Source organism: Diuraphis noxia, unplaced genomic scaffold (genome assembly GCF_037042655.1).
Source record: "Diuraphis noxia isolate RWA-SAM2 unplaced genomic scaffold, SU_Dnox_SAM2 contig0004, whole genome shotgun sequence".
NCBI lineage: Eukaryota > Metazoa > Arthropoda > Insecta > Hemiptera > Aphididae > Diuraphis > Diuraphis noxia.
In genome coordinates, this window is record NW_028301714.1 from 16,702,775 (window position 1) to 16,729,642 (window position 26,868).

Below are 26,868 nucleotides of genomic sequence, written 5' to 3' on the forward strand. Positions count from 1 at the left end.
TTATTTGAACATATTATAATATATTTATGTGAGTCGTACGATGCATAGATGGGGATCGAGACGGTGAGTGCGAGTGAGCACGATGGAATTGGTGTCGGTGTATAGGAGAAGCAGGTGCAGGGTTTGCAGGTGGATTACGTATATTTACGTATATATATTATATAGTCGTACTGGCGTCGCGTCGTCAGCGTGCTTCAAGCGGACACGGATATAAGGTTTGACGTGACGAGCGAGGGGGGGGTCGAACGTGTGTGTGTAATATATTTAAATATATGTATATAGATTATACATAAACAGACCAATTCAATTTCACGGTACCGAGGGTTCGTCGTACGTCACGTCCACGACCGCACAGCGATTTAGTACAGCACTGATAGTGCATAGCTATAGGTACACCGATGATCAAACTCGAGATTTTCCGAACCATCAGATTACCCCAGCGTATAACGTTTTATTATTATTATTTTATTATATAAGATTATCGTCAGTTTATTCATGCGATTCTATAAATGACCGCGGTCGGTATATTGCTTTTTAATGCGAGACACTGTCGTTCTTCTCTATCAGTATTGGCTTTCGTGTTTGTTTTTTCTTAAATAATTTAAATTGTTTTAATTATGTTAAAATCACTTTTATAAACACTACCCAGAACTTTACAGTAGAATATCTTAATAACAAGGGATCCGTTCAAGTGTCTCCATTTAATATTTAAAATTTGTTTTAACTCTTTTGAACATATTTCTTTATATCATTTTTGAGAAATAATTATATTTTATATTTTTTAGTGTTACGTATCTTTTTCATTTTAATCGTGTCACTGCAGGAGTACTCCACAATAGGTTCGTCTACTACTCTGTTCATTTAAATTTTATACACTTTTTTTTTTTATTTAGAAATGTTAAAATATACAATCTGTAATTAACTAAACATACTTATAAGTAAAAAGTTATAAATAATAATATTACCCAGATACTCGTACTAATTTCATTTTTATATCGTATCAAAGTACTCAGAACAATATTTTTCTTGCAAAGTATGAAATTAAAATTTATACCGTGATTGGAAAAAGGAAAAATTTTTATAAAATTAAATTGTTTTTTCTAAAATGTTATCTAACAATGACATCAAATAACGAAGAGATAAGTTTTTAATGTTCATACTATATTTTTTGACAGTGCATAACCAATTTTAATTTTTTATTTGAATTGCAACAGTCTAGCACCAACTGTATTTAATGCATTTTGCGTATTACTCAAAGTTTTAATTTTATTTACGAAGTTGTTTTAACCATTTCTCTTTATATTAGCAATAAAACAATTTTCGCACATTTAATGCTGTACGCACTTATATTTCGAAATTAAAACCATTGAAAAAAAAAAATAATTGTACTAAAAACAAAATAATCTTCATTTTGATCAGGCTTATAATTATTTGTGCACATTATTTATGATCAATTAATGGTTGTACATAAGTCATAAAACCATCAAAATGTAATTATTAACTTAGGGATTTAAACTACAATTCAAGTCAAATTGTATGTTATTTGGTTCAATACAGACATACAGACTTTATTTATTTATTAAAATACTAAAATTTCAATAAAAAATTTATATTATTGTAGAATTCTGAAGGTTGACAAAGACGTTATTGTTATTAATTTACGTAATCATATTATGTGGTAATAGTAACATAATATTCTAAACGTTCTGAAACTGATTTTTTTAAATTCTTCTAATAGTTTTATAAATCATTTAATGATTAATTATTTATTTATTATACAATGACTACCTACCTAATCAATGTAAATTATGTTTTATTATATCATTGTCACTGTATTTGTTTATGCATGCTCCAATTAATCTATTAACAGGAATATTTAATTAACGATTCTATAATGGTCATTGCAAGCAGTAATCTGCAGATGTTGATTATTTTGAAAAGTACTTGGACAGAAATTTTTATTTATTTCGACTACCCAAAAATATCAACAAGATTAGAGTTCCTACTAGAAAATTTGAATTGTCAAGTAGAAGATATTTTTCTTTTATAAAAATTATCCTAAGACACACTTAAAAACACACACATCGTCGTAAAAGCTATAAATTCATCCCTTCGCTAATGGATCTAAAATATACATTTTACTTTTAATATATTTTTTTGGTAGACAACAAAATAATCAAATTTAACTTGCGTAAATTCACTTGACAATTATATAATAATTAATAATAATTGAATAGTATATACACGTTAATGTCAATTTTACGTTTCTACATGGTACCAAATATAATATATCAAATATTTATTTTATTGGTCTAATTCAATTCTAGTAGCTTAGGCCATTCGTTTTTCTACATTTTTAAACAACGTTAAATAACACATATACCTACTATTATTGTAGAGTATCAATAAATATAATTTATATTTAATTTTAATTACTGAGGTTTTAAATTCAGGATTGTTGATACTGATTAATTGATTGAATGTGTGGTTTTTCTACTCAAGTTCCAAATTAAAAAAAAAAAAAAAAACATTACCATCATTTATACATATAATGAATGTACTAAAATTAGAAAAAAAATAAAATAATAATCAAATGTAATGTTTTTCGAATTAATTTGTAAACTAGTTTTATTCATATTTTTTATTGTTGTGTGCCTGTGCTGAATCATATTTAGTCATTAATAAATACCTAGTGATAAATAGTAATAATAAATAATAATTGATTTTTACTACTTATCTATTAATTTTACAAAAAAATATAACCCTATTATTATTAGAAAAATTATTTTGTGAATAATGTGAAAATTTCTTTGGATAATATCGTATTGCTAATTTAATGTTATATTGAGAGTATCACCAGTGTACTTTAATGAATAGTAGATCATGTTTCGTCATATTAGACTTTACACAAAGGAGAACAATATAAATAAACGTGAATTAATGTTGACGCGTAATTTCAAAACAACTATGTTAAGCTTTTGTTTCGCAGTCACGGAAATGGGTTTTCGGTGGAAGTTAAAAGACTCGCGAATAGCGTTTATTTTTTCGTTAACTTACCTAAAATTATTTTATGAAAATTAATGAGATTTTTTTCGTAATAATTTAGAATAAAACAATCAGTCTTACTTTATTATATATATTAATATTTATATTATTATTATTTTGATAAATCACCTGAAATATTAAAAAGTACAGTTCATACTATACTAATATTTTGTTGAACGTTATTGTTTAAGAAAATGTTTACTGGGTCGAGTTTGTAGATTTTAGTTTCAAAAACACTGATGCTCTTAAAGATACAAGTACGGTAAAGTTCCGAACAACGTAATAGAATATTTATTAGTGAGTTGGATGTTATTGCATAGGTGGCAACTGAACTTAAGTTAAGTATTCGTTTTTATAAGACTTGGTTAGATACATTTTATACATAATACAAAGTATCTAAAGCATAAAAGATTTAGTAAAATATAATACAAACGCATTTAAACTTAAAATTACAGGTATATTTTTAAAATATCATAAATGTTAATGATTTAAAAAGAATAATTATGTTACTATACGAATATGCAATTACGATTATGAAACAATATACTATAATATCCTCGTGTAAACTTATAAGTTACAACGTTAAAAATTATAATCTGATATTGTATAGTTGTATAGTTAATTTTTAGGTGGACGACCCTTAGCTGTACTTAAGTGGTGTCACTAGAATATCACAATTATATTCGAACACATACTGTGTAGCGTGTATACCTACTTAAAACTTATGTATTTTTTCAGGGCCAAAATATTGGGGTGTTCTAAACCCACTGTGGAAGTTATGCTCAATTGGCAAACGACAATCTCCGATTGATATTGATCCGGATAAACTGCTGTTTGATCCATTTTTGAAAAATCTTCACATCGATAAAGACAAAGTGAGAGTATATGTATATATTACAGCCATCATGTTTTTGTAGCTACCACGCCCAATTTAACGGCAATATCATATTCAGTAGAATTCTTTTTATATATAAATATATATCCCCGAATATTATGCAAGGATTGACGGAAAAATAATAAAATCTGTCTGGAATCAGGATTTTCAAGTTGTACACATTTCACATATATTATATATACATATTATTTATATAATATGGTATATGCTGCATACGATATTCTGACGCGTATCATTATTATTATTTTTTTTATGAAAAATGGATTTTGAAACGGAAAGCAATATTATGTCAGAGTATAATATTATAATGTCTTGATAACTCGGCCGACTACATTAATTTTGCTCTCTTTGGTATTTTTTTCTACCCACGTGCGCACGTACACACACAAACAACTCGTTTAAATAAACAATAACATTTCTACTGATAACAATTGGAATTATCAGGTACTTTTTAAAATTAAATTCTCAAAAATCATAATATATTATGATAGTTTAGCTGGTGGATGCACTCGCTTTCACGCTCATAAAAGAAGTAAAAATATTTAATCAATCATTTTCTGTTGGATATATTTTATTTGAATAACAACGTTCGTTGTTCACTATATAATTAATCTGTTTGACATGATAGGTCAGTGGAACAATCGAAAATACTGGACAGTCTTTGGTATTCAGAGTGGATAAAGAGTCGAAATACGTTTTGAACATCACTGAAGGTCCACTGACTTATCGTTATCAATTTCAAGAGTTCTACATACACTTTGGCACCGATAACAATCTCGGGTCCGAACATAAAATCCAGGGTTACTCGTTTCCGGCTGAAGTAAGTATTTATGTTACTACATATTTTTTTCGAATAAACCGTGGCGTAACAATACATAAACTAAATTATTATTATATATCACAAGCAAAATGAAGTTGATTTAAGTTTTACGGTGGTATGAGGTTTAATATTTTGTGGTAAAAATTATTTTTGACGGAAAAATATGCTTAAATTAGCGACAATTGCGCGTATAAATTGTTTTATAAGTTTCGCAATATCTAAAATAATAATAAAAAAAATGAATTATAATCAAAAGAATAGCACTTGAGAGAAATCTGAATCGAGACTAATAATCATTAATATTACAAATTATAAAATGAAATGACTAATGTTAAATTTATAATACTTTATTTAATAATAATTTGAAACTTTTTGTACATGCATATTATATATTTTACATCAGCCTTGTACCTACTTAAAATGGTTTTGAAACTCGTTGGTCAAATTGAAACTACTTTCATCGCATTATTTTAAGCACTCGTCGTAAATATTTATACGACATAGTTTAAACAATCATATAAGTGTATTTCATACAGTATTTTATAAGTGTTTAAGTATTTGATCGCTCGATAAAAGGATACGAAATAGAGGATTCAGAACAGCTACCTACTATATATAATATACATAAAATAATTAGAAAAAAATAATTTCGTATTCATCAAACGAATGAATATTATTATTTTTTTACTATGTTAAGTGAATCAAATATTTTATTGCACAAAAATATTATAATTTTCTGGTTGGATCAATTTTAATTGACGAGTGGAAAGAAAATATGTGTTTAACGTGTTTAATACATCTTATATATTTTTCTGTATACTAGCACTAAACGTTTCATACATTTTTTTTTTAACTTTTCAAGGAGTTTTTTTTTTAAAATGTATTATTTAAGCTTTAAGACACATAAGCCGTGATTAATATAGCTATCCGTTATGCATTTATCGTGTGACAATCGTGTGACGACGCACGACGCACGGCGCACTACGTTGTATATGTCACACAGAACCTTCAACCTTATATTTAAAAAAATATGACATCTCGAATTAATTATGTTTAAGTAATAAAGTTTAGAGTTGTAAGTAAGGTCCATCTATTTTCCACACTTATTATTTTTATTTATTTTTATTCCTTTGCTTTTACTTATTATTACTAAAATTATTTTTTTATGTCTTCAAAATAAAACTCCAAGATAATTAATTAATTTGATACGAATCTTAATTTAAGATAGTCGACAATACTGTGTTTCATTGGTCACTTTATTAGTTCTTGCTACAATACAATGATAAATCGCTTTTACATTGTTTACTTTTGAATAGTGTTGTCGTTTTATTTGTTTCATTATTTTTTAAATGTCTCTCTTGGAATAAAGTCGAATGCAATTGATTGAATCCCAGAAAATGTACTTAGGTAATGTATACGGTATTTGGATTTAGGTATTCTTCTGGATCAACTAATATGTTAATTATTATTTCTTGAACAAAATTGTTTATTTTGTATTATTTCAAAATCGAGTTAATTAGATAAACGAAAAAAAAAATTAAAATTATATGTTCTCCGATTTTTTCCCTATATGTTACCTCCAAGGTTGAACACGATAATTTGCATCTTTCGATAAAATTTTACGTAATTTCAAAAGTTCATGGAAGTTGTTTGGTGCGAAAAAGTTATTCTACTCAACAAAAAAAAAGGGTAAAAGAAATTCAAATAACCAACGCACATAATATATATATATATATATATAATTAAAAAAGGACACCGTGTGCTGATAATTTATTAACTCCAGGTATAAAACTTGTCTAGATAAACAAAATATATTATTGTGTAAATAGGTTTTTACAATTTTCTGTTTAAATTTTATTACATTAGATGCTCATTAAAAGTTGAGTATATATACAAGCAAATTAGCTGCGTATTTATTATATAAAGTTATGTACTACCGTCTACCACCATGCACCAAAATAAAAAATAATATTTTCATACTTTACTATTTCTAGTAAATGTAAGGGTTATTTATACACCATATACCAACGATAACAACGTCAATCGGAAAAAAAATCTGAGGACAAAACTAAAAAAATACGTCTCGATAAAAAGATGCATTAAATTTGTTTTTACGTAGGTAATTTTAAATACAGTTAGCTATACTTTATTAATACAATATTCTAGATAAGGATAGTGCTTGAAAACGAAAATATTATTTTCTGATTTCGTTTTCTGTTTCGAAATCTATTTCGAGTTTCAACTGTTTTAACCGGTATCCAATATCGGTTTTTATCTGTTTATAGTAAATTTTATCTAATAAAAAAATTTAGTATACACAGATAATATTATTTTCCACTTTTTTAAAAACTTTTTTAACTTCTTTTTTTTTAAACACTTTTTACAGAAAATTAGCGTATTATTTTTTAAATTAACTGGAAGATATTAAATTTACGTACAATAGAAATACCGGTTCATATTTCAAAACTATTGAAACTTTTAAAGTAGGTAATTAATAAACATTTAAGGGTTCTGAGTTTTTCATAAATGAAGTGTATGTCTTAGAGTCCCTAAATTTCACTACAATATGTTAACTTTTTTTATAGTCATTCGCTACCTAGTATTTTCCATTTATTATTACTTTCTGGTTCCTAAAAAAAAAAATAATAATGTATGGAACATATTATTTTAGTACCTATATTATATAATATTATACTCTAAAATTAAAAATATGATTTTAAATTTTTATAGATCAATTTATTGGTATCCATTTTCGTCATTTTTTTCTTCTTAAATTCATTATTAACATGATTTTTTTCATATATATCTTTGTTAATACCAATTTCTAGATTCGTATCCGTTTGATAATGTTTGTCCAAGACTCAATGTTTGTTGTGCCTAACGCTATTCCAAATATATTACAGTTCTGTTTCAAAAGTTTTCAGTACCTATGTAAGCGGTTTTGATTGAAAAAAAACTTATAACGTATGTCTTACCTCAGGCACGCATATAATGTGTTATTGTTTAATCCGACCAGTTCATTACGCATCCCAATACTTCAAATGTATCTATAGCTTTCGAAATAGATAATTTATTAACCGGGAAATGGTTGAGTTATAAATTTGTAGTATTTCAAAACTACAAGTGATTCGATCTTGATGTCATGATCGTGTATATAGAAATGGTGTAATGATAGATCGTTCGTTTTATTTTAACTTCCTGAATTTAATTTTACGCGGAAATTCGTCAAAATATGCCGTATAGATCTGTTTACGTACATAATCGTTCGAATGCGTTTCTCCCTTCATCGAATATTCTGTCACATTTGAATAATTTTCCAATAGTCGTGCCGGAACTTGTATAAATTCAATTTCTATGTGGAACGCATTACCACCATGTGGAATGTTGTTTCCGTATATCGTAAAATCTGAACAATATAAAAGCTACATGAGAAAACGTATTGTGGAATCCAATTTTCAAAATAATGATGAGTTTGAGTAAAATAAACATAATAATATGGTATTTCACGATAATAAACCCACATATACCTATAATAATAATTTAATACATGCGTATTAAATGAAATCGTATGGCATTTAATACAATTGTTAGGCAATGTGCACTAAAAACACCTCCAAACTTTTTTATCTGTAAGTATAATTTTCTTAAAAATGATTAACTTTTATATTATGTTCAATGACTTTATTAAGTATGAAAATTGGAAATTTGGTGAAATATTTTACAATTTCAGGGAGGAGATTAAAATTTTTAACATTGATGTGAGTGGGGGGAAGGACTTAGACTGCCAAGCATCCCTTCGATTTATGTCGATATACCTGTTTAATATGTTTTGCTTCTTTGATAATTATAGTTACTTTTAAACACAATTGATCTAATTATATTTTTATCAAACTCTTAATATGCAATTAGATTTTCAACGATTGTATGAACATATCGACTAATTTCAAGTTTTATTTTTAAAACCGTTAGTTGTTTCTTTATTATTTAATGCATCTACAATTGTCATATTGTACGTTATTACTGTATACAACAATATTTTGATGATGGTAATTTGCTTCTGCATGCCGAATTTATTCCTAGGTTTATTTAGTATAGGTATTTTTAAAGATGAAGAATAAAATATGAAAAATAATATGATACCAAGTCTGTATATAATATAACGTTCCTTATTTTATTTTGCACTACCTACACAATTCTTTTCACTGTGTTATAAACCAGATTTAAAAAAAATGAATTTTTCTCTGTTGATAAACTATTTTTATGAATATTTTCCTTTTCATCATTCGCGTTAAGTATAAATTATATAGTTATTTTATCATTTTAATTTAAATAAACATAATACTTTTAAATAAGAATGAAACAAAAAAAATTAAATAGGTACTTATTGTATCGTTATTCGTTCACCATATAATCGATACATTGGTGTATGATTTTATTCGATAATTTAGTTTTTATTAAGAAAAGCTACATCGACATAGATAGTTAGTTTCATTCTTATGAGTGTTTTCGTACAATGATTTCTCCAAATGACGCCTGTGTTTATTGTATCACCTTTTAAAATAACAAACATATTGTTATTTGGAAATACAATTTTTTTTTATTACGAGATTTAGAACATCACAATTTATACGGACACGTTATTGGAAAAATATGTATTCAAACATATATAGATCTGTATTTGGTACTATAATAACATTCCAAATAGTTAGGTATGTCTAATTATTTCTAAAAGATGCATCCAACAACATTGCGTTATTGAGCACAATATACCATTATACGTTTATTTTGTAAACCGCTATAATTATATTAAACTGGATATATACATATATAATATGTATATAATATATATAATATGTATAAATCATGTTAATTTATTTGTTAAAAGACGATTATTTTGTTCGTATTTTGTTTATAAATTTATTTGCAGAAGTTTAAAATGTACTCGTTTGTGAGTCATTAATATAATTGTATACATAAATATTATGGTTATTGATTTACATTGTGGGATGTTTATTTTAATGAAGTGGTAATTTCTTTTCCGGTTGTCTTTAAGTGATAAATTTGAAATAATATAGCTGTATAAATAACGAAAACAGAAAAAAGGTAAACTGAGTCGTTAGGATTTAAACGGCAAGCTTCCCTCGGGTTACAATAACGATATAAAATCAATATGGAAGAAAATTTAAAACTAAATAAATGATAATCTATAAGTCTGAAACATTGTATGTAAGTATACATTAATTTCCTTTAAGAGATACGTACCTACATGGTATTTAGTGACGACAGTAACTGTATGATATTTAATTATCAGAACCTAAAATTATAGAAAAACAAATTAAAATTAAAATTTAGAACGACACAAAAAGCGTGTGATTAATTAATAATGTCAGTTAATATTAATTGTTACCAGTTTATTCATAACGTGCACTTTTTGTTTAAATTGTTCATCAATCGTTATTTTACGTTTTATACGTTAGGAAATTTTCATATTTATCTTAAAATGTATACAAATGTATACAAAATATTTTTTGCTAATATATTCCATGTAAGTAGTTTTAGTTTCGCTCAAAAAAAAAAAATAAAAAATATACATAGGTTAGGTATATATTATGTATAATACGTGTTTATATTTACTGTAGATACTGCAATAGTTGAAGATTATTTTTCATTCTTTAGCTCTGAAATTAGTGAACCTATTTCGAAATCGCTATTTAATGCATTTGAATACAAACGTATCATGAATATAGGATATATCTCTACTCTAAACGAATAGCCGTTGGTATTTTTACGATACCCAGCAAAAGTAAATTGTAGCTTGTAAGTCATTTTTATGGAACAAAGTGTACAATTGCATATAAAATGACAAAGATATGTCTCATTATGCATACACTATAATATGTGCCTGTTTCATTGAAAACGACATTGTTAGTTATCATTATCACTGAGCAGACAACTACAGACAAAACGGAAAACAATTTTCTCATAACGATGGCAATTATTAATATCAAATACCTGTGTATATAAACGCATAATTTTCATTGTGTCTGATTCAGCAAACACATAACGATATTGCTTACCTTTTTTTTAATACAACCATAAGTGTTTAAAAAAATATAATATGTCAAATTTTTCCTTTGTGCTTTTTTTTCTTTTACATAAATAAATGTACTTTTATTCGTACATAGTTGGCAAATGAATGTCGTTAGTCGTCTGTCCAAGTTATTTTTGGTTACATACACAATTCTAAAAGTTATTTATATGATGGGATAGGTTTCCAAATGGAATAAAACAACTCGGTCTTTAGTTGTAACAAAGAAAATGCAAAAATAAATATATATATTTTTTTATATCTGAACAACAAGACACATATTATTACACAATGTCAATTTTCATTCATTGAGACATCTATTTTACAAGCAATATGATAGAAAGTAATACACTTAGTAATTTTTTTAAATAAAAAATGAATGTAAGAACTGACACTTAATATTATGCCATCATTGCCAATGTAAATTGGATTAAATATATTTTTTTTTTTTTATAATATCTGATAATACATAATGTTCGCAATTCTGTTTTAAAAAAATTATGTCAACCAACTTTTAACAACCTACTCGTTGAAATAAAAATTCAAAATAAAATTAACTTAGTGAAAAATAAATAATATGTTTTCTTAAATTAAAATACATACCTCTTAAACTGAATTAAAAAAATCACTCACGATGGACTATACTTTTTATGGTAAACGATACTCTATATTATTTAGATAGTTTTATGAATTTTGGTAAATATAAAAAATTGTTAAACACTATAATCATATTATACAAGCAAAAATACTTAATCATTAATTAATATTATACTAAAGAATTATAATTAAAACCAAAACAATTATAAATATATTAAAATAAGTCAAGTTTCACTCATAATCAATATTTCTAATTCGTGTAAAATTGACTTACAACATAACAAACTGCTATTTTATAATGGTGAATTAAAACCAGTTAGTATACATAATATTATATGTTTAACCTAAATAATCTCAGTTATAATTTAATAAGTCTAATTTCTTTTCAATTGCAACTAAATTGATTTAGTTCTAATTAAATGATAAAATAATGTCTTGATGACATATTATACCTGATGTATAATAATACTCACGTAAACCAATACAAGTTTATATTGATTATTTGTGCTAGAACAATATTATAATCTACATAAAGTCTTCGTTAATTCTCGTATCATTAATAGTTCAAGATGGCATTGTCTCAATAAAAACGTCTAAAATAAAACCAAAATAATTTCCAGGTATAAATAGATTACGTAACCGTCTTGGGTCTCCTTGTCATTGACGATGCTAATCGATAGGGCGTTATACGTTAATTAATTCGGATCCTTGATAAATCACTTGAAACCACTTTATCACTGTCAGCACTGGCTTATCAGCACTTCGTAAACTTCTAATCGGGTTACCCTTCGTTTTTTCTTCTGTTTCTTATATACTTATATATATATATTTTTTTATAGACCAGTTAAATTGACTTCTTCTATTACCATTAAAAATGGAAACGATAAAGAATGACGATGGTGTGCATCTAAGAACCATTAAAGTAAACAGAATGCGTATAAAATAATAATAAGAAAAAAATAAAATGCCATTAGCAATAAATCAACTTCGGTGAAAACTCATTTTAATGCGATTTAAACACAAATATAAATTGAATGTAAAATGATATCTTTTTGAGGGACAAAATGTTAACGATGCTCTGTCCCAGTGACAGTTTTATCTTAACCGGTCGAAGATGCGTGATGTTGTCAAAATAATTAAAATATTCTAAATAGCGTTTAAAAAATGGAACATTAGACTGAGAAACTTAGCTTAATATAGAATAAATTATATACTTTTGTAATACATTTTTACAAAGCAAATCATTTATAAATGTATAATACTGTATTATGTAATTTAGGTCCAATTTTAATATAAACAATAAAACTATAAATTAATGATTCGATTTTGAATAAGTAATTGATATTATAAAGCACATTTGTTAAATATATGTTAATTATAGTTTTTGTTTATTTTTTTATAAATAGTTAGAGTACCTACTCGTACAAAGAAATTTTAAAATCGTTTCATATGTATAATTCTAAAACACTTAATTAAATTACAAGTATTTTGACTTTTTTTTACTTATTCAGAAATTAATAAAACCATTGAAAATATCACAGCCATTAATAACATAGTTTAAATAGTATATATTATGATTACATACATTTCAATTTATATTTTATTTATCAAATTTCATATTTATTACAGTGATTGTGAGTTTCAAGTGTTTAGGAAAACGAATAATAATAGTAACTGTTTGTAATGTAGTTCAAAGATTTGAAATAATATTATTTATTACACGATTAATTGAACATCAAATTTAAAAATATTATAAAAATAAAAGAATCCTTTAAATCGATTGACCCTATAACTAACAGTCACTCCGTTGTAGCATACTTTTAAATCAAAAAAGATGTTGGATTTGCTTGTCGAGAAAAGTCCAGAATACCGTTAATATGACGTACACGCAGTTGTATCGGTATTGCCTATACAACACGCCGGCCAACCAATGTAAAGTATACGGGACAATTGATTTAATTGAGTTTGAGTTACAGATAAAAATATACTGATATACAGAATTTATTTTATAATAAACTAATCGTTTGAGTGAGGAGACGACTTATGAATTAGTGTTATTTTATTTAGAAAACGTTGACAGCGATTATATAGTTTACCATTTTGAAATACAATATTATGTTTTTGACTAAAAAAATTTTATATGATTATTAAAAATGTGCATTTTGATTTGATTCGTCTAAATAAAATTGTAGTTTTTTTTAAATTTATTCGAATTAAACAACCACGTTTTCCACGCTAACCACGTTTTTTGCCATTGCAAAAAACACCAGCAAGAAATGTTTTGAGAATTGACGTTTTTACACCAATTGATTGAAATTTTTTATGTGTAAATAATTGGCTTTTTGTAGAATATAACATTTGATCATATTATACATTTATGCAATATAATGAACTAATTATATTATTTGAGATAATGATTAACTGAATTAGTAATCATACACACAAACTAATATAATACGTAAATAGAGCATAATAAAAATATTTTAATTTACAAAAAAAAAGATTTTTAGAAATAAATTCTATAATATCTTCTGATTCATAAAAATACATGAATTTAAATAACAAATATAGTGTACATATTATGTCATCACTTATAAATGTTGTTATACTATTTTATTCTAACTAAACATCTATTGAAGTACCTTCGATGGGAGGCCTATTCCCTCAGTTTCGTCTGTCTGTTTTTTACTATTTTATAAATTAGGCTTATTGTTTAGTTGTTCAGCAATGTTACAGATAACATAATATAGAATTTTTTTATGAAAAAAAAACACTTAATATCTATAATAGTAGATTTATGTTTTATTATGATACTATCGTATTTTTTCTTCTAATAGTTTTATCATATTACGCTACCTTTTCAGATACTGATAGTTAATTAATAATCTTAGATAGTGATTTAAAGTCTTATAATTTATATTAAAAAGGGGGACGAGGTGGCCGAGTGGTCTAACGCGGCGGCTGTGGCTCAGCCGGACCGGGTTCGATCCTCGAACATCGGGCGGCATTTTTCTCCGGGCAAGTCACGGTGTCCGGAGAACAAGTGCCGGCATCCCCCACTCCGGGGCATCGTAGAAACCTACGGGTGCCCCAATAGAAATTCTGCCAAAACTCTCAACAACGTGTAAAACCAACCTACCGTTCCATAAAAACTACAGTACTATCCCCTTCCCAATGGCCTTAGTTGCCACGGGATAATTAAAAAAAAAATTTATATTAAAATAATATATATTCACTGTTTCACAAAATAATTTAAATAGGTTAGGTAGGCATGTCCTATATATGAACACGTTATTATAATAACTACCATCTATATTCTTTAGATACGTAATTAACTGAGGAAATTGTTTTTATACATGTTATTTACATTGGGATTTAAGTGCCCGTTAAGTTTATAGTGTTATTATAGCGATATTAGATGATGATTACAATTATCGGTCGATGTGCTCGGTTTAGGGTATACTGAGGCACAGTGAAGATTGTTAGGATAATGGTAAGGGTCGTATATTTGATAATTTACCTGATAATTATATTTGCTTTACTCTTCGATTGAGAAAGGTACTCTGTTTTAATTAACTGAAATATCTATACATTATAATAGTATATTATATAATATTATATACATTCATATAAATATAATATAAAATATATGAAATTTCATTCTTAATCAAACGTTTGTCAGTAATTTTGATTTTGGTAAAAATATTTTACGGTTTTGAACATTTCACTATGATGTTTGATTACGAGTGCTCTTAATGTGTCTATTATAATTTTATTTTATTTATTTTCCGTATTGATCAAATCGTTTGTTAACATTAGTATTAATATTGAATATTAACTTTGATTGTACAGCTTAGAAAAATACAATTACTTACATTATATAAAATAATAACGAACATTTTGCCAGCTCCCCTTTTTTTAAATTAAACATTTTTTTTCGGTCAAACATTAATGCGCCGCCATTAGTGTGAAATTTCGCGGCTATTTCCAGAATTTGTGCGAGACCCGTTATACTTGAAAAATCAGTTTTTTCGTTTTTGGCATTTCCCCAGCACCCCTCCCGGAAAAAATAAATAATTCCAAATTTTTTTATTGCCAAACATTGAAACACACATACAGAATTTTAATTTATTCTTATACTCTAGTTTATTTAAAAAACTTATATTTACTTTAACTTAGCAAGTGCTAAGCAGGCACGTATGTAGATTGCTTCACTGATGTTGTGCTATTATTTTGGTTTTCATATTCAAGAATCACCAACACTGCTATACATATAAATGAATAACTATCGAATGCATGCATATTATAAAAAAATTCCATAGTTGTATCCTGTTTTAGGGTTATATATATTTCATTTTTTAAGTACTTATTTAATCATAAATTAATCTTTTTAAGATTAAGTCAATACATTTTTTAGAATAATTTATACATAAATAATTTTTTTAATACATAGTAAGAAAATAATATATTTGGTGTAGTGAATGAGTGGGCCTGGGCTAGAGTAATTAAAGTGTGCCCGATAGATCGTCAAATTATTCTCTCTTTGGGCATATACGTGATAATGTCCTTTTATTATTTTTTGATAGGTACTTACGTTAGGTTTACGACTATAGATGCCATCAGATATATATGAAATAGGTTTTCAACATTATTATTTTTCTTTATACATTCTATTATCAACCAAAAGTTTCGTATAAGTTAAGTTTTTACGAGTCGTGCGAAACGTGTGTACATATAAAATATTGAGTATTAATCTATACATTATATATTATTTATATTTTAGTAACAACTGCCATTGGTACTATCAAATGTATAGTATATCCCGTTATAGTAGATCATGATAATACATTTTCGTGAAAGTTCGACGTTTTTCTGTATCGAAATGTCGCGTAATGGATTGCGTTTAAAGCAGAACGATAATGTATTATAAAAACAGAACAACTCGAGCAAACAGGTAGGTTTAAACTACAAACATTATGATATGTATATTACACATATGCTTATGGTGAAGTAAGCTCGCAGGTAAATGGTTTACATTATAATATAATACCGTTGTATAAAATAGTTAGTTGCTATAGTAGCATAGACAGGATCTTAAATAATTAGAAGATTACATTTTATACAAACGTAGATAGACGGTTTTATAAATTAAATGTAATAATTTTATTTCGTTACAAAAAAATATTTTATATTCAAACAATTAAACAAATTAAGTTAATTACATTATGTAATTAAACGAGGAATTATAAGTTTAATAACCAAGTAAAGTAAGTAAGCAATTGTATCATAACTGACAGAAAAAATCTACACTTATTTCCCATGATCCAAGATGAGTTAAAAAAATAATGCTAAGTAAGATTTTGCACGTAGACTATTCAAGAGACACCGTGAAAAATAATACAATTCTTAGTAATAAATAATTTAATTTATTGAATAAACAATTTTAAAGAAAATGTTAATTTAGGGCCACTCAACCGTGGTATATTTTATGTTTATCCTGATGGTGACATTCGTTGTAGAAATACACTGATGCAGAGTATAGACTTTATATAAATATAATATTATGATGTGGATATCACGCCGGAGAACGTCTATTTAACTAGCACGATCGTCGTGCATAATGTTATATTCAGTGTAGTGTGTTTATCTTTTCGCTTTCACCCTCCACCGCCGTATCAATACCATTGCCGTTTCAAAACATGCTCATCCTTCCTCTTTCGTCCGGCGTGGTGGTACGTCGTCTCTTGCAAATACCACCCAGAAAGAATCCGCATGCAAGCGTTTACCGCGCTGTCAAAAGGCTATAATCCGCTGGGTTTCGATTTCAATCTCGAAATGGAGATGAGTACCGCCGCCGCTGCTTGTCGCGTTTAAACCCCCCTTGGAGGCGAATCGAATGCTTTTTAAAAAAATAATCCCCCCAAGGAATAGGAATATACGCTATAGCTCGTGTGTGTGTGTATGTGGGCGTACAACTGAAATAGGCACTTGGGCGATAGACGAATGGATCGTTGTGTGGTGCGGAGGAGACGAAAAAAAGCCGCAAAAGGCCGACGTAGCCGAGACGCGAATGACAGATGGGCGGGTGGCAGAACCGATGATATAGAATGAAGCGGAGAGTTGATTCTTTTCCCACTCCATTACCGCGAGTGTGCATGTGAGTGTGTATTTGTGTGACCACCAGCCGTATATATAAATATATTATATTATAGTGATTAGATCGACGATAACTGACGCACGAGCGGGGTAGCCCATAGTCAACTGCCAAGTAAAATGCCGGAGGAAAAAAAACATGATAGCTTATAAAAAACCATTACCTATACCATAACCTACCCGTTGTACCTTATATACTGGTACGACGAAGTCGGTTGTTTCGAATGTATGCGAACAACGAGTAAAATAATATAATGGTATTATATGCCATTTTTGAGTTTGCTAACCGTCACACACTAATTACTTTTTTTTACGTGGTATTTAATCTAGTTTTATTGTAAAGCTTTTTTACAGTATCTAGCATATTTATATTTAAAAATATACATTTACAAACCTAACATGTTAGGTTAGTAGGTTCTAGGTACATATTACGCATCTTGTATAGGTAGTTTCTTTTAGGAACAAATAACTGTTACTTACCACGCAGTATTGTAACTAGGTAGGTAAAATAATGTCGTGACTAGTGACATAATATTATTTTCAACTATTACATTTTTGAAAATTTCGTGTACAATTGTATTTAACTGGTTAATTGTTTTTTTCTTCGTGAAAGCTGTGTGTGTCTGTGTCAACCGGCCGTAATCAACAATAATAATATTGCATTGATGATGTAGACGTTCCACGTACGGTATAGTTGACTTTTGAAAGAAATGTCCAAGGAAACGAAATTACAATAGTTTAAGAAACCATTAAACTATATAAACTTATATAATATATATATATTGTACTTATCTGGAAAAATGAAAATAAATTTAGTCATTTCTTTGGTAAAATAAATATAAAGTTGTCAATTTGCCATATATAATTATCGTATGCTGTGTAAATTTCCGTTTACTTGGAAAAATCATTTTGGATTGACACGCGATTTTTTTTCCAGCCAAAGAATATTGTGTTATTTAAATACACCATATTTCTTGCACTAGGTTTGATCGGTTATGTTATGATTTCCATGTAAATTTGAGTACCCCTTTTTGTTTACAAAAGTTTGTCTATCTGATCGATTAGTAATTTATTTACACTTCAGGCATGTGATTCAGACTATATAAATCGTAATTATAATTATTGTGAATGCAAATAGTTCTCTTTGACTATCATGTAATGCGGTGTAGAGTTTTCACAAGTGTTTTAGTAACATTTTCGGAAGTAAGACTTTTAAAAAAACGCATTTAATGGAGGCAATGAAAAAAAGGATCTTACCTTTTCCAGCCGGGTAAACAGTTCCGGTTACTCTTTGACAGCCATTGAACCTAATGGTGCTCTAATAGTGCTCTTTGAGTATATGTGTTCTTTTAGCAAACGTTAAACACGATTTTCGGAAAAAATCTTATTCTACCATAAACTTATAGTCAAGACATATTCACATTTTTTCAAAAGATCTAAAAATCGAACATTATGAAGCATACGTCTTTTAGCTGTAAGCTAACAGTTAACTTTCAATTCTATAAAGAAGATAATCTCTAGTTTTTAAATATCTATACGAGTTTTTGTTTGAATGGTAAATTACTTATGCGTGTTAACTTTTTGAAAAGTGCACGTGCTCGTTAAAAAAAAAATGTTTTAAAAATATACAACTGATCATGTAAATAGATCTACAACGGATAAGAATTGCATTAAAAAATAAAAATTTTAGTATTCAAAAAAATACGTGTTCACTAGATTTATACGACTATGCAAATTCGTCTGTATCATTGTTTAGCCCTCTTGAATTTGAAATAGATTCGAACAGCATAGTAACGACAAAAAACTATTCGAACATTGTGACATTCAACATTTCAACAATATTGATTTACAATGAGAAAATAATATTATGTGGCATTGTAGCCGTAGCTCTGTTTTCCTTTCTCATGAAATGTACAACTTCAATTTTTTATAAATGTTTCTAGAAATCGTGAATAATTTATATGTACTCATTAATAGTAATATAACCAATTCAATATTCTTATTCTTCTGATGTTATTCTTAATGATATTTGTATATTTAAGCGGATTTTAATAAATGTAATAAAGTTGTGATTATTATTGTCACAAGCATACAGTTATATATTTTCGGTGACATCTTTCATTGAGTTTTCACAAAAAAACTATATGTATAATCTAATAAAATAATGAGCTGTACAAATTGTGTTATATAGAAACATAATAATATCGTAAGTACCTATTTAATAGTGACTATTCAATTTAGCTACTGCTTATATATTAAACGTTTATAATATTTAGTATTTAATATTTATTAAATACTGTTATATTGAAGAATTGAACTGCAGTAATCCGTATTTAATTGTTTTCTTTTTTAATTATACTCAGAGTTATGTGTACGAAAGTAGACAAAAACATACATTTCGTGTAAGTTATATATGAGTGAGAATGCTGAGATTAATATACGTGAATTTTGTACAGCATAATATAGATATATATACAGAGTGTCCCGTGAGGATGTACCCATTATTCGTAGAGGCTGACTCGCTTCCCGGATAAAAACCAGTTTTTCACGTTTTCTCCATTAAGTAAAAAACAATTATAAAAAACATGAAATTAATGAAAATAAAATATTGAAAGGTCAATATTTTCAGCAAAATAAACTCAATGTGCCTTTATTTTTTTGAAAAATTAAAATTAAAAAACTTTTTTATCAAAAAATTAAATTAAATTAAAAAGTAAAATACATGTAGCCCTTGTCTATGTGAATCTAATAAAAAAACATATTTATCATCTCAAGAGATATAGTAATCGGTAAATCCTTGCGGGACAAGTCTGTATACATTTATTAATATATACATATTATATATAATATATATATATATATATATATATATATATATATATATATATATATATATATAATGTATGTTAAGATAGTATTTGACATTTCATACGGGATACTAACGCCAGCTTATATATTTTTCATATTGTCGCTTCCACCAAAAATACTATCCCTATTACTTCGAATTTGATGAAAATGGATTTTTTTTCGAAATAAATAAAATGTTACGGCAATAAGCATGGATTTCGGCAGTAATCGCCACTTCTTTAGAGAACCATTAAAATATTCCTTATGTGCATATTTTTCTATTTGGTTCACTTAACATCTTTAAAAAAACATGAAATTACGATAATATTTACATCTGCACAAATTATACTATCGCATTACAATGTTTCAAGTTTTAAGTGTAACGTGGTTATTATTATAATTAATAATCAATAAAAATCGTTTTGATGTTTAGATTCAGCTTTATGGTTACAACACTGATCTTTATTCAAATATGTCTGAAGCCCAAATGAAATCTCAAGGAATCGTTGGTGTATCACTTATGGTCCAAGTGAGTACTGATAAACATTCATTAATTTATAATTGTATGCCTTCTTAATCATTTGTTTTAACCTTCCAGATTGGACAGACAACAAATTCAGAATTCCAAATGGTCACCAACGAGTTTGGAAAACTTTTGTACAAAGGTAAGAAATATTAATATACTTATACTATTCATACTAACACCTATACTATCATGGTAAAGATAAATGTTATTTAATTTTCAAATCATCAATTTCCGTGTTTTGATGTGTTAAATAATAATTTAAAAATGAAACCTATTGCTATAAATAATTCGTCAAAGCAGTATTTAGTTGTAGTAATACCAATCTAATCGAGCTTATATAGTGCTCAAATTAGGGAGGTGGGAGGTACAGGTGAACCAAGTCCGCTTTTATTGTTTTGTAGATTTCAGTATTCACATTAATTTAATTAACTGAGGGATGCTAAAAAATTGTCACCCAGGAAATGCCATTTCGAATGGTGTATTAGGATTTTGTTTTCATTAATTTCTAGCAAAGTAATGGTTATTTTTCCCAAGGAAACAGATATCGTTAACGGCAGACAACTGTTCCAATAATATTATAGCTAGAAGTTGCCTACATACATAGTTATTGACTTGTCCTATATATTTTATTTTCATAATTTTGTAATAAAAAATCGTCGTCGATGATGATTACTAATGGTAAGAAATAAAATAAATCAGTAGGTATAATGATATTATATGATTTGATTATTTTACGTAATCGCAGAACCAATTTCGGATGGATTTACGGCAACGTACGTCAGAATGTCACATACTATGAGTCACTTAACAATAGAATAATTATAATGTAGTTGTGTTAGTTATTTAACTTTTTACGTGTTATACTTTGTCCACCGTTGATAATTGTATAATTTATCTGTTATTAAACGCTACTTTCTGAACTTAAATCAGTGTCCGCCCTCAGGTTTTGTTCCAAATTCAAGCTCTACCTGTATGGAAAAATAATTAACTGAAATTATTACTTACAAAATATTAAAACTGATCAGCAAACAGTTTAATTATACTAATAAGTTTGAAAAATAAAATCATGTGCATAATCACAAATTAAAAATGTATGCATGCAATATCCATTTAAATAATTTTAAAACATTTAGCTGTCTTATTGTTTTTCTTTAATCTATATCAATAATATCTGTGAAATTATCGTATTATATTGTGGCAACTTAATAATTATGAATTCGTTAAAGTCAATATTGTTGATTCATATCTACATACTACATAGTATATGTTATAAAATGCTGATTTTTTGATTGAAACCGCAATTTTATTACTAAAACGTAGGTAGAAAAATACTAATATTTTTCGGTGCGTATCGTTTCTAATTTTATTTTCATTTTTATTATTTCGGTAAAATTATTTGTACGAGCTGATTTAGTAGGAGTTAGGCAGATAAATACGGCATTACATCGTCCTTAATTTTAAGTACAGCTCTAAAATCACTTTACAGTCACTTAACGATTTCAGCTTTAATGCGAACGTGCTTTTGTCGTGTCACGTGTGTGAAAGACAATGACAACAAACTGCGCGGTGCTAAGTCATTTTAAAACTTTGTTTTTGTCTTGAATACCACTAGACGCACACATTTGTACATGTATACGTGTATACCTACTTATACCTATATGTTGCGTGATACGAAACGCGTAAAACAATTATTTAATGTGATATTTTTAGATGGTGAACATTTAAAATACAATAAAAATATCTCAACAGAAGCGGGTGAAAAATCAATGAATAATGTACTACGCTGTGTTCTATATATTATTATAAAGGCGTTATAAAATATTATTCGAATAGGTTTTATTTGCATTGAGTTACAAGTTACGATGGAAATAATCACACTGCTGACGCAAAATTGCAATATAGTATCGCGTTCAGATTGTTACCTAACAAATTAGTTTCTTCCATGGTACTATGTTTTTCTGCGTTGTCGTACAGTTTTCACAGTTGTTTTAAAACATGATTACTTAGTGAAAGGATTTAAGTTTTACTGGGTTATTCAATAATACAAAACCTGTTTGATAAAGTACAATTAAAATAAAGTCGTTGTTAGTAAAATATCATGAATCGATATTTGAACATTTCTCAGAAATATGAATGAAACGAAACGAATTTATTTATTTTCTTTAAACTCGATTCACCCCACTTTAACTCCTTTTTTATGAAAATATATGAATGAATTCGTTTTAAATATTTATTTCGTGAATTCCAAACATTTTACTAAACACAAGTTAAAATTCGTCGAGAGTGTCGTATATACGAGAAATCCGTTTTTATTACAGTATGCCGTAATGAAATATTTGGCGTTCTAGACTTTAGACAACCTGAAACTTGTGTTTAGTTATGAGAATTTTTATTTTCAATTGATATATATATATATATATATAATTATATAAAAAGTTTGGATTTGAATTTGTGTAAATACTTTTATTGGTTATATCTACCTATATTATAAACATTTATAAAGTAAATTCTCTACTTTTTAGTAAGGTTACAATAAAGGACATTTATACTGTATTTTATTATTAGTTTTATAAAAATCAATACATAAATAATTATTTTGATTTTTATAGGTTTAATCCACACTTCATAGTAGATGAACCTACATTATTTGTTATTATTTGTTTAGTCGCATCGTTTGAAGTACTTTTGAACAATATAGTTTTTTGGCTGTATAATATTTAGGTATTGTTCATTTAACACAATTTTCTGAATTCTCAAATTGGTTTTCTATTTTTTATTATCTGAAGTAATTATTCGAATTGTAAATGAATATTACAAAAAAGTGCATTTTATTTAAAAATAAAAACTATAAGCTTAAAAAATATGGTAGGTAATCCAAAAAAATTAAAATATTTTAGTTTCTAATGATATTAAGTAGGTACTAACTTTTCATTAAATGATACTTTAAATTATTAAAAATGTTAAAAACTACTAATTGAAAAACGATGGTACTAAACGCGTGTTTAAAAAATAAAATTATAGCAGCATGTATGACGAAAATCAAAGTTTTAGGCACACGCCAACTCTGTAAATAATTGTTGGCATTAAGTAAATCATAGCAAAGGGTAAACGTAAACGTGACACGTTTACGATTATTTTTAATACCCGATTATGTTCATGCGCATCGATAACCGTTTTAATTGTTTTTCAGTTAATTGGGTATTTCCTTTAAATCGCATACGTTATTCAATGTGAGTGCTTAAAATTTGTTTTAAACTTTAAGGTTATTACTTATATTATAAAGGTATTTCGGACCATGGTGTGCCAATGAAATTGATTGTTGTTGCGACGGTATAAGCAAATGATTAAACTTAATTTGTTTAGTCATAAACTTCGATACAACATTAAAATAAACGCTTTCAATAAAAAAAAAAAAAAAAATAAAGTTATACTCCAAATTATCTCTTAATCTTTATTTTAAGAAAAAATATAAATATTTCAAGATCACGTTTAATCATATTAAATTACACCAAAATAAACGTACTTACAGAAAGTTATTTACATATATTACACGTTTGTGTTTGTAATCTACCTAGTTTATTATATATTAGTATCTGTCAACTTTAATCCTTTCGAATGACTCTGAAAATGGAAGCTATTGCAATTGTTTGGTATCTTGAATGCTTGTTAAAAACAAATACAATTCACTATTTTAGTCCCATTTAAACGTAATATAAATATAGTATGTATATTAATTATGCTATGAAAACAACGCTTTCTTCCTCCATTCGAAAATGTAACGGATCAAAGATCTGGAACAAATATAATACTATATTATACGCCGTATGAGCAAATGACAATTTATCGTATGCATTATTATAATAGTCGACAGGGCAGAACGCAATTTATTTCTGTACTAATAATTGAATATGTCAACGTACATAATACCATTTCATATATAATATAATACACCGATGCCCTCGATTAATGTAGTTTAGATATTTATCCGAAATATTCGAATCTAAATAATGTAGTTTGTGAAATATCTAGAAGACTATTGTCCAAACGTACACTATTATACAAATATTTCAATAGCTGATTACAAACTCACTAATAATAATAATAATATTGAACTCTGTATAAAAAAAAAAAAACGTGATAAATATACGTAGGTGATTTATAGTATGCCCAGTTATTATGTTATTATTGTTTATATTCACTTAAATGATTATATGATGTCCAAGTGTATGGAATATTTGTAAAAATAGAGATGTATTTATGTTATGTGTACAAAATACATGTAAAATGTATGAGTGCGTTTTTAACACAATCGGCCCTTATAAAATTAATGATGTTTAACTTTCAGTAACGAAATATTAGACCCAAATATAACAAAGTTTGAAGTGTGCTCCACTTTGCAGGTTGACTCATTTGAGTTGTTGATTTGAACCAAAATTAACCAAATGTATTTGATTAGAATAATAATGATAGTAATAAATTAAAAAACTGGCCCATTATAGATTTGATAATAATGTTTTATGTCGTTTCAAATACACTTTTAAAATATACACATAGGGTGATTTTACAAATATAATAACCAGTAAACACTCTAATTTTTTTCTTATACAAATATAATTTTTTCATACAAGTACCTCATTTTTCTTACCGTAAATACATTTTCTAGTAGTTGATTTTCTTTTAAAATTGTATTGCACATAGATTAAAATTCAAAAAAGTAGTTTTGGTATTATATAATTTTATTTCGAAAAATTGTCGATGGTTATATATTATGAGAGCAATGATGATTAATTGCCTATTGCATTTTTTTTTATTAAAGTATCTTCTATAATTTTTTAATTTATAAAAGTTTTCTGAGTATAATATTTACTAGATTAAAAATTACATGTTTTGTATTTTATGTAAAACGAATTTTTATCTTTGGCATATAAATTAAGTAAATGGATTAAGAATTACACGATTTTAAATCTGATTTACATGCATTACATTTTTTTTAAATTGTATCAGTTTATTAATTTAGATTACAATATTTGATCATCGATTAAAAAAACAACGTTGTTTACTACAGAAAAATTTATTTAATCATTACATTTGATGATCTATGAAGTATAAAATGAAGATGATCATACTCGGTCAATCATTCCATAATCAACATAGATGTGATACCAAGGTAAATTAACTGCACTTTTTTGTTTTTAGTACTAGCGATACTTAAGATTTTAATGAAATTAAATAAGTACATTAAACCTAGAATTATTATAACCGTATAATAATGAGCTTAGTAAAAAAAAAAAAAAATAAAAAATAGAATTGACTGTATGTAATAAAATATAAGTGTACACAATTTACATTTATATAATATGTTGTATTTGAAAAATCTATGAGAAATTCTCAATTTGAAAACAAAAAGCTATATTTTTCTCAAATTAATTCATAACAATTGGGTATTCCACATAGTTTAATCTTCCTTCAATCTTGTATAATATTTATACATTATCTGAGATTTTGCAGACGAACAGATTATAATATTATTCATTGCAGATTCTTCTGTAGCTTTCACAATCCTACAAACCTATCACTAATTAAAGATTGGTAAAAGATAATATGGTGTTTGTTGAGTGATTATAAATATATTTATCGGCCAATTAAAATTGCACGATTATTGTGGTGTATGATATATAGATACATATTAATATTTTACAACAATTTTATTTTTCTCAAATATCATTATTTATTAATAAACAATAACATTTTATTTTTTTTATAATGATAAAACAGTAAATTTTTACAAACACATGACGTTAAAACAGACTAATAATTAAAAATAATTAATATTTTTTTAAAGATGTAGCATGTAGCTAAATTAAAATTGCATTGCAAATTTACATTCTCAGTACATA

At 26.8% G+C, this 26,868-nt stretch overlaps 1 protein-coding gene across 3 annotated transcripts in view; it reads left to right on the plus strand.

Moving 5' to 3' along the window:
- CARPA (Carbonic anhydrase-related protein A) overlaps positions 1-26,868 on the plus strand; it is a 112,380-nt gene that overhangs the window by 40,977 nt on the left and 44,535 nt on the right. For all 3 annotated transcript variants that reach the window (XM_089226702.1, XM_089226703.1, XM_089226704.1), the window contains exons 4-7: positions 3,784-3,920; positions 4,569-4,760; positions 20,879-20,974; positions 21,044-21,110. In XM_089226702.1, the coding sequence (XP_089082828.1) occupies positions 3,784-3,920; positions 4,569-4,760; positions 20,879-20,974; positions 21,044-21,110 (492 nt within the window). The remainder of the gene's footprint in view (positions 1-3,783; positions 3,921-4,568; positions 4,761-20,878; positions 20,975-21,043; positions 21,111-26,868) is intronic.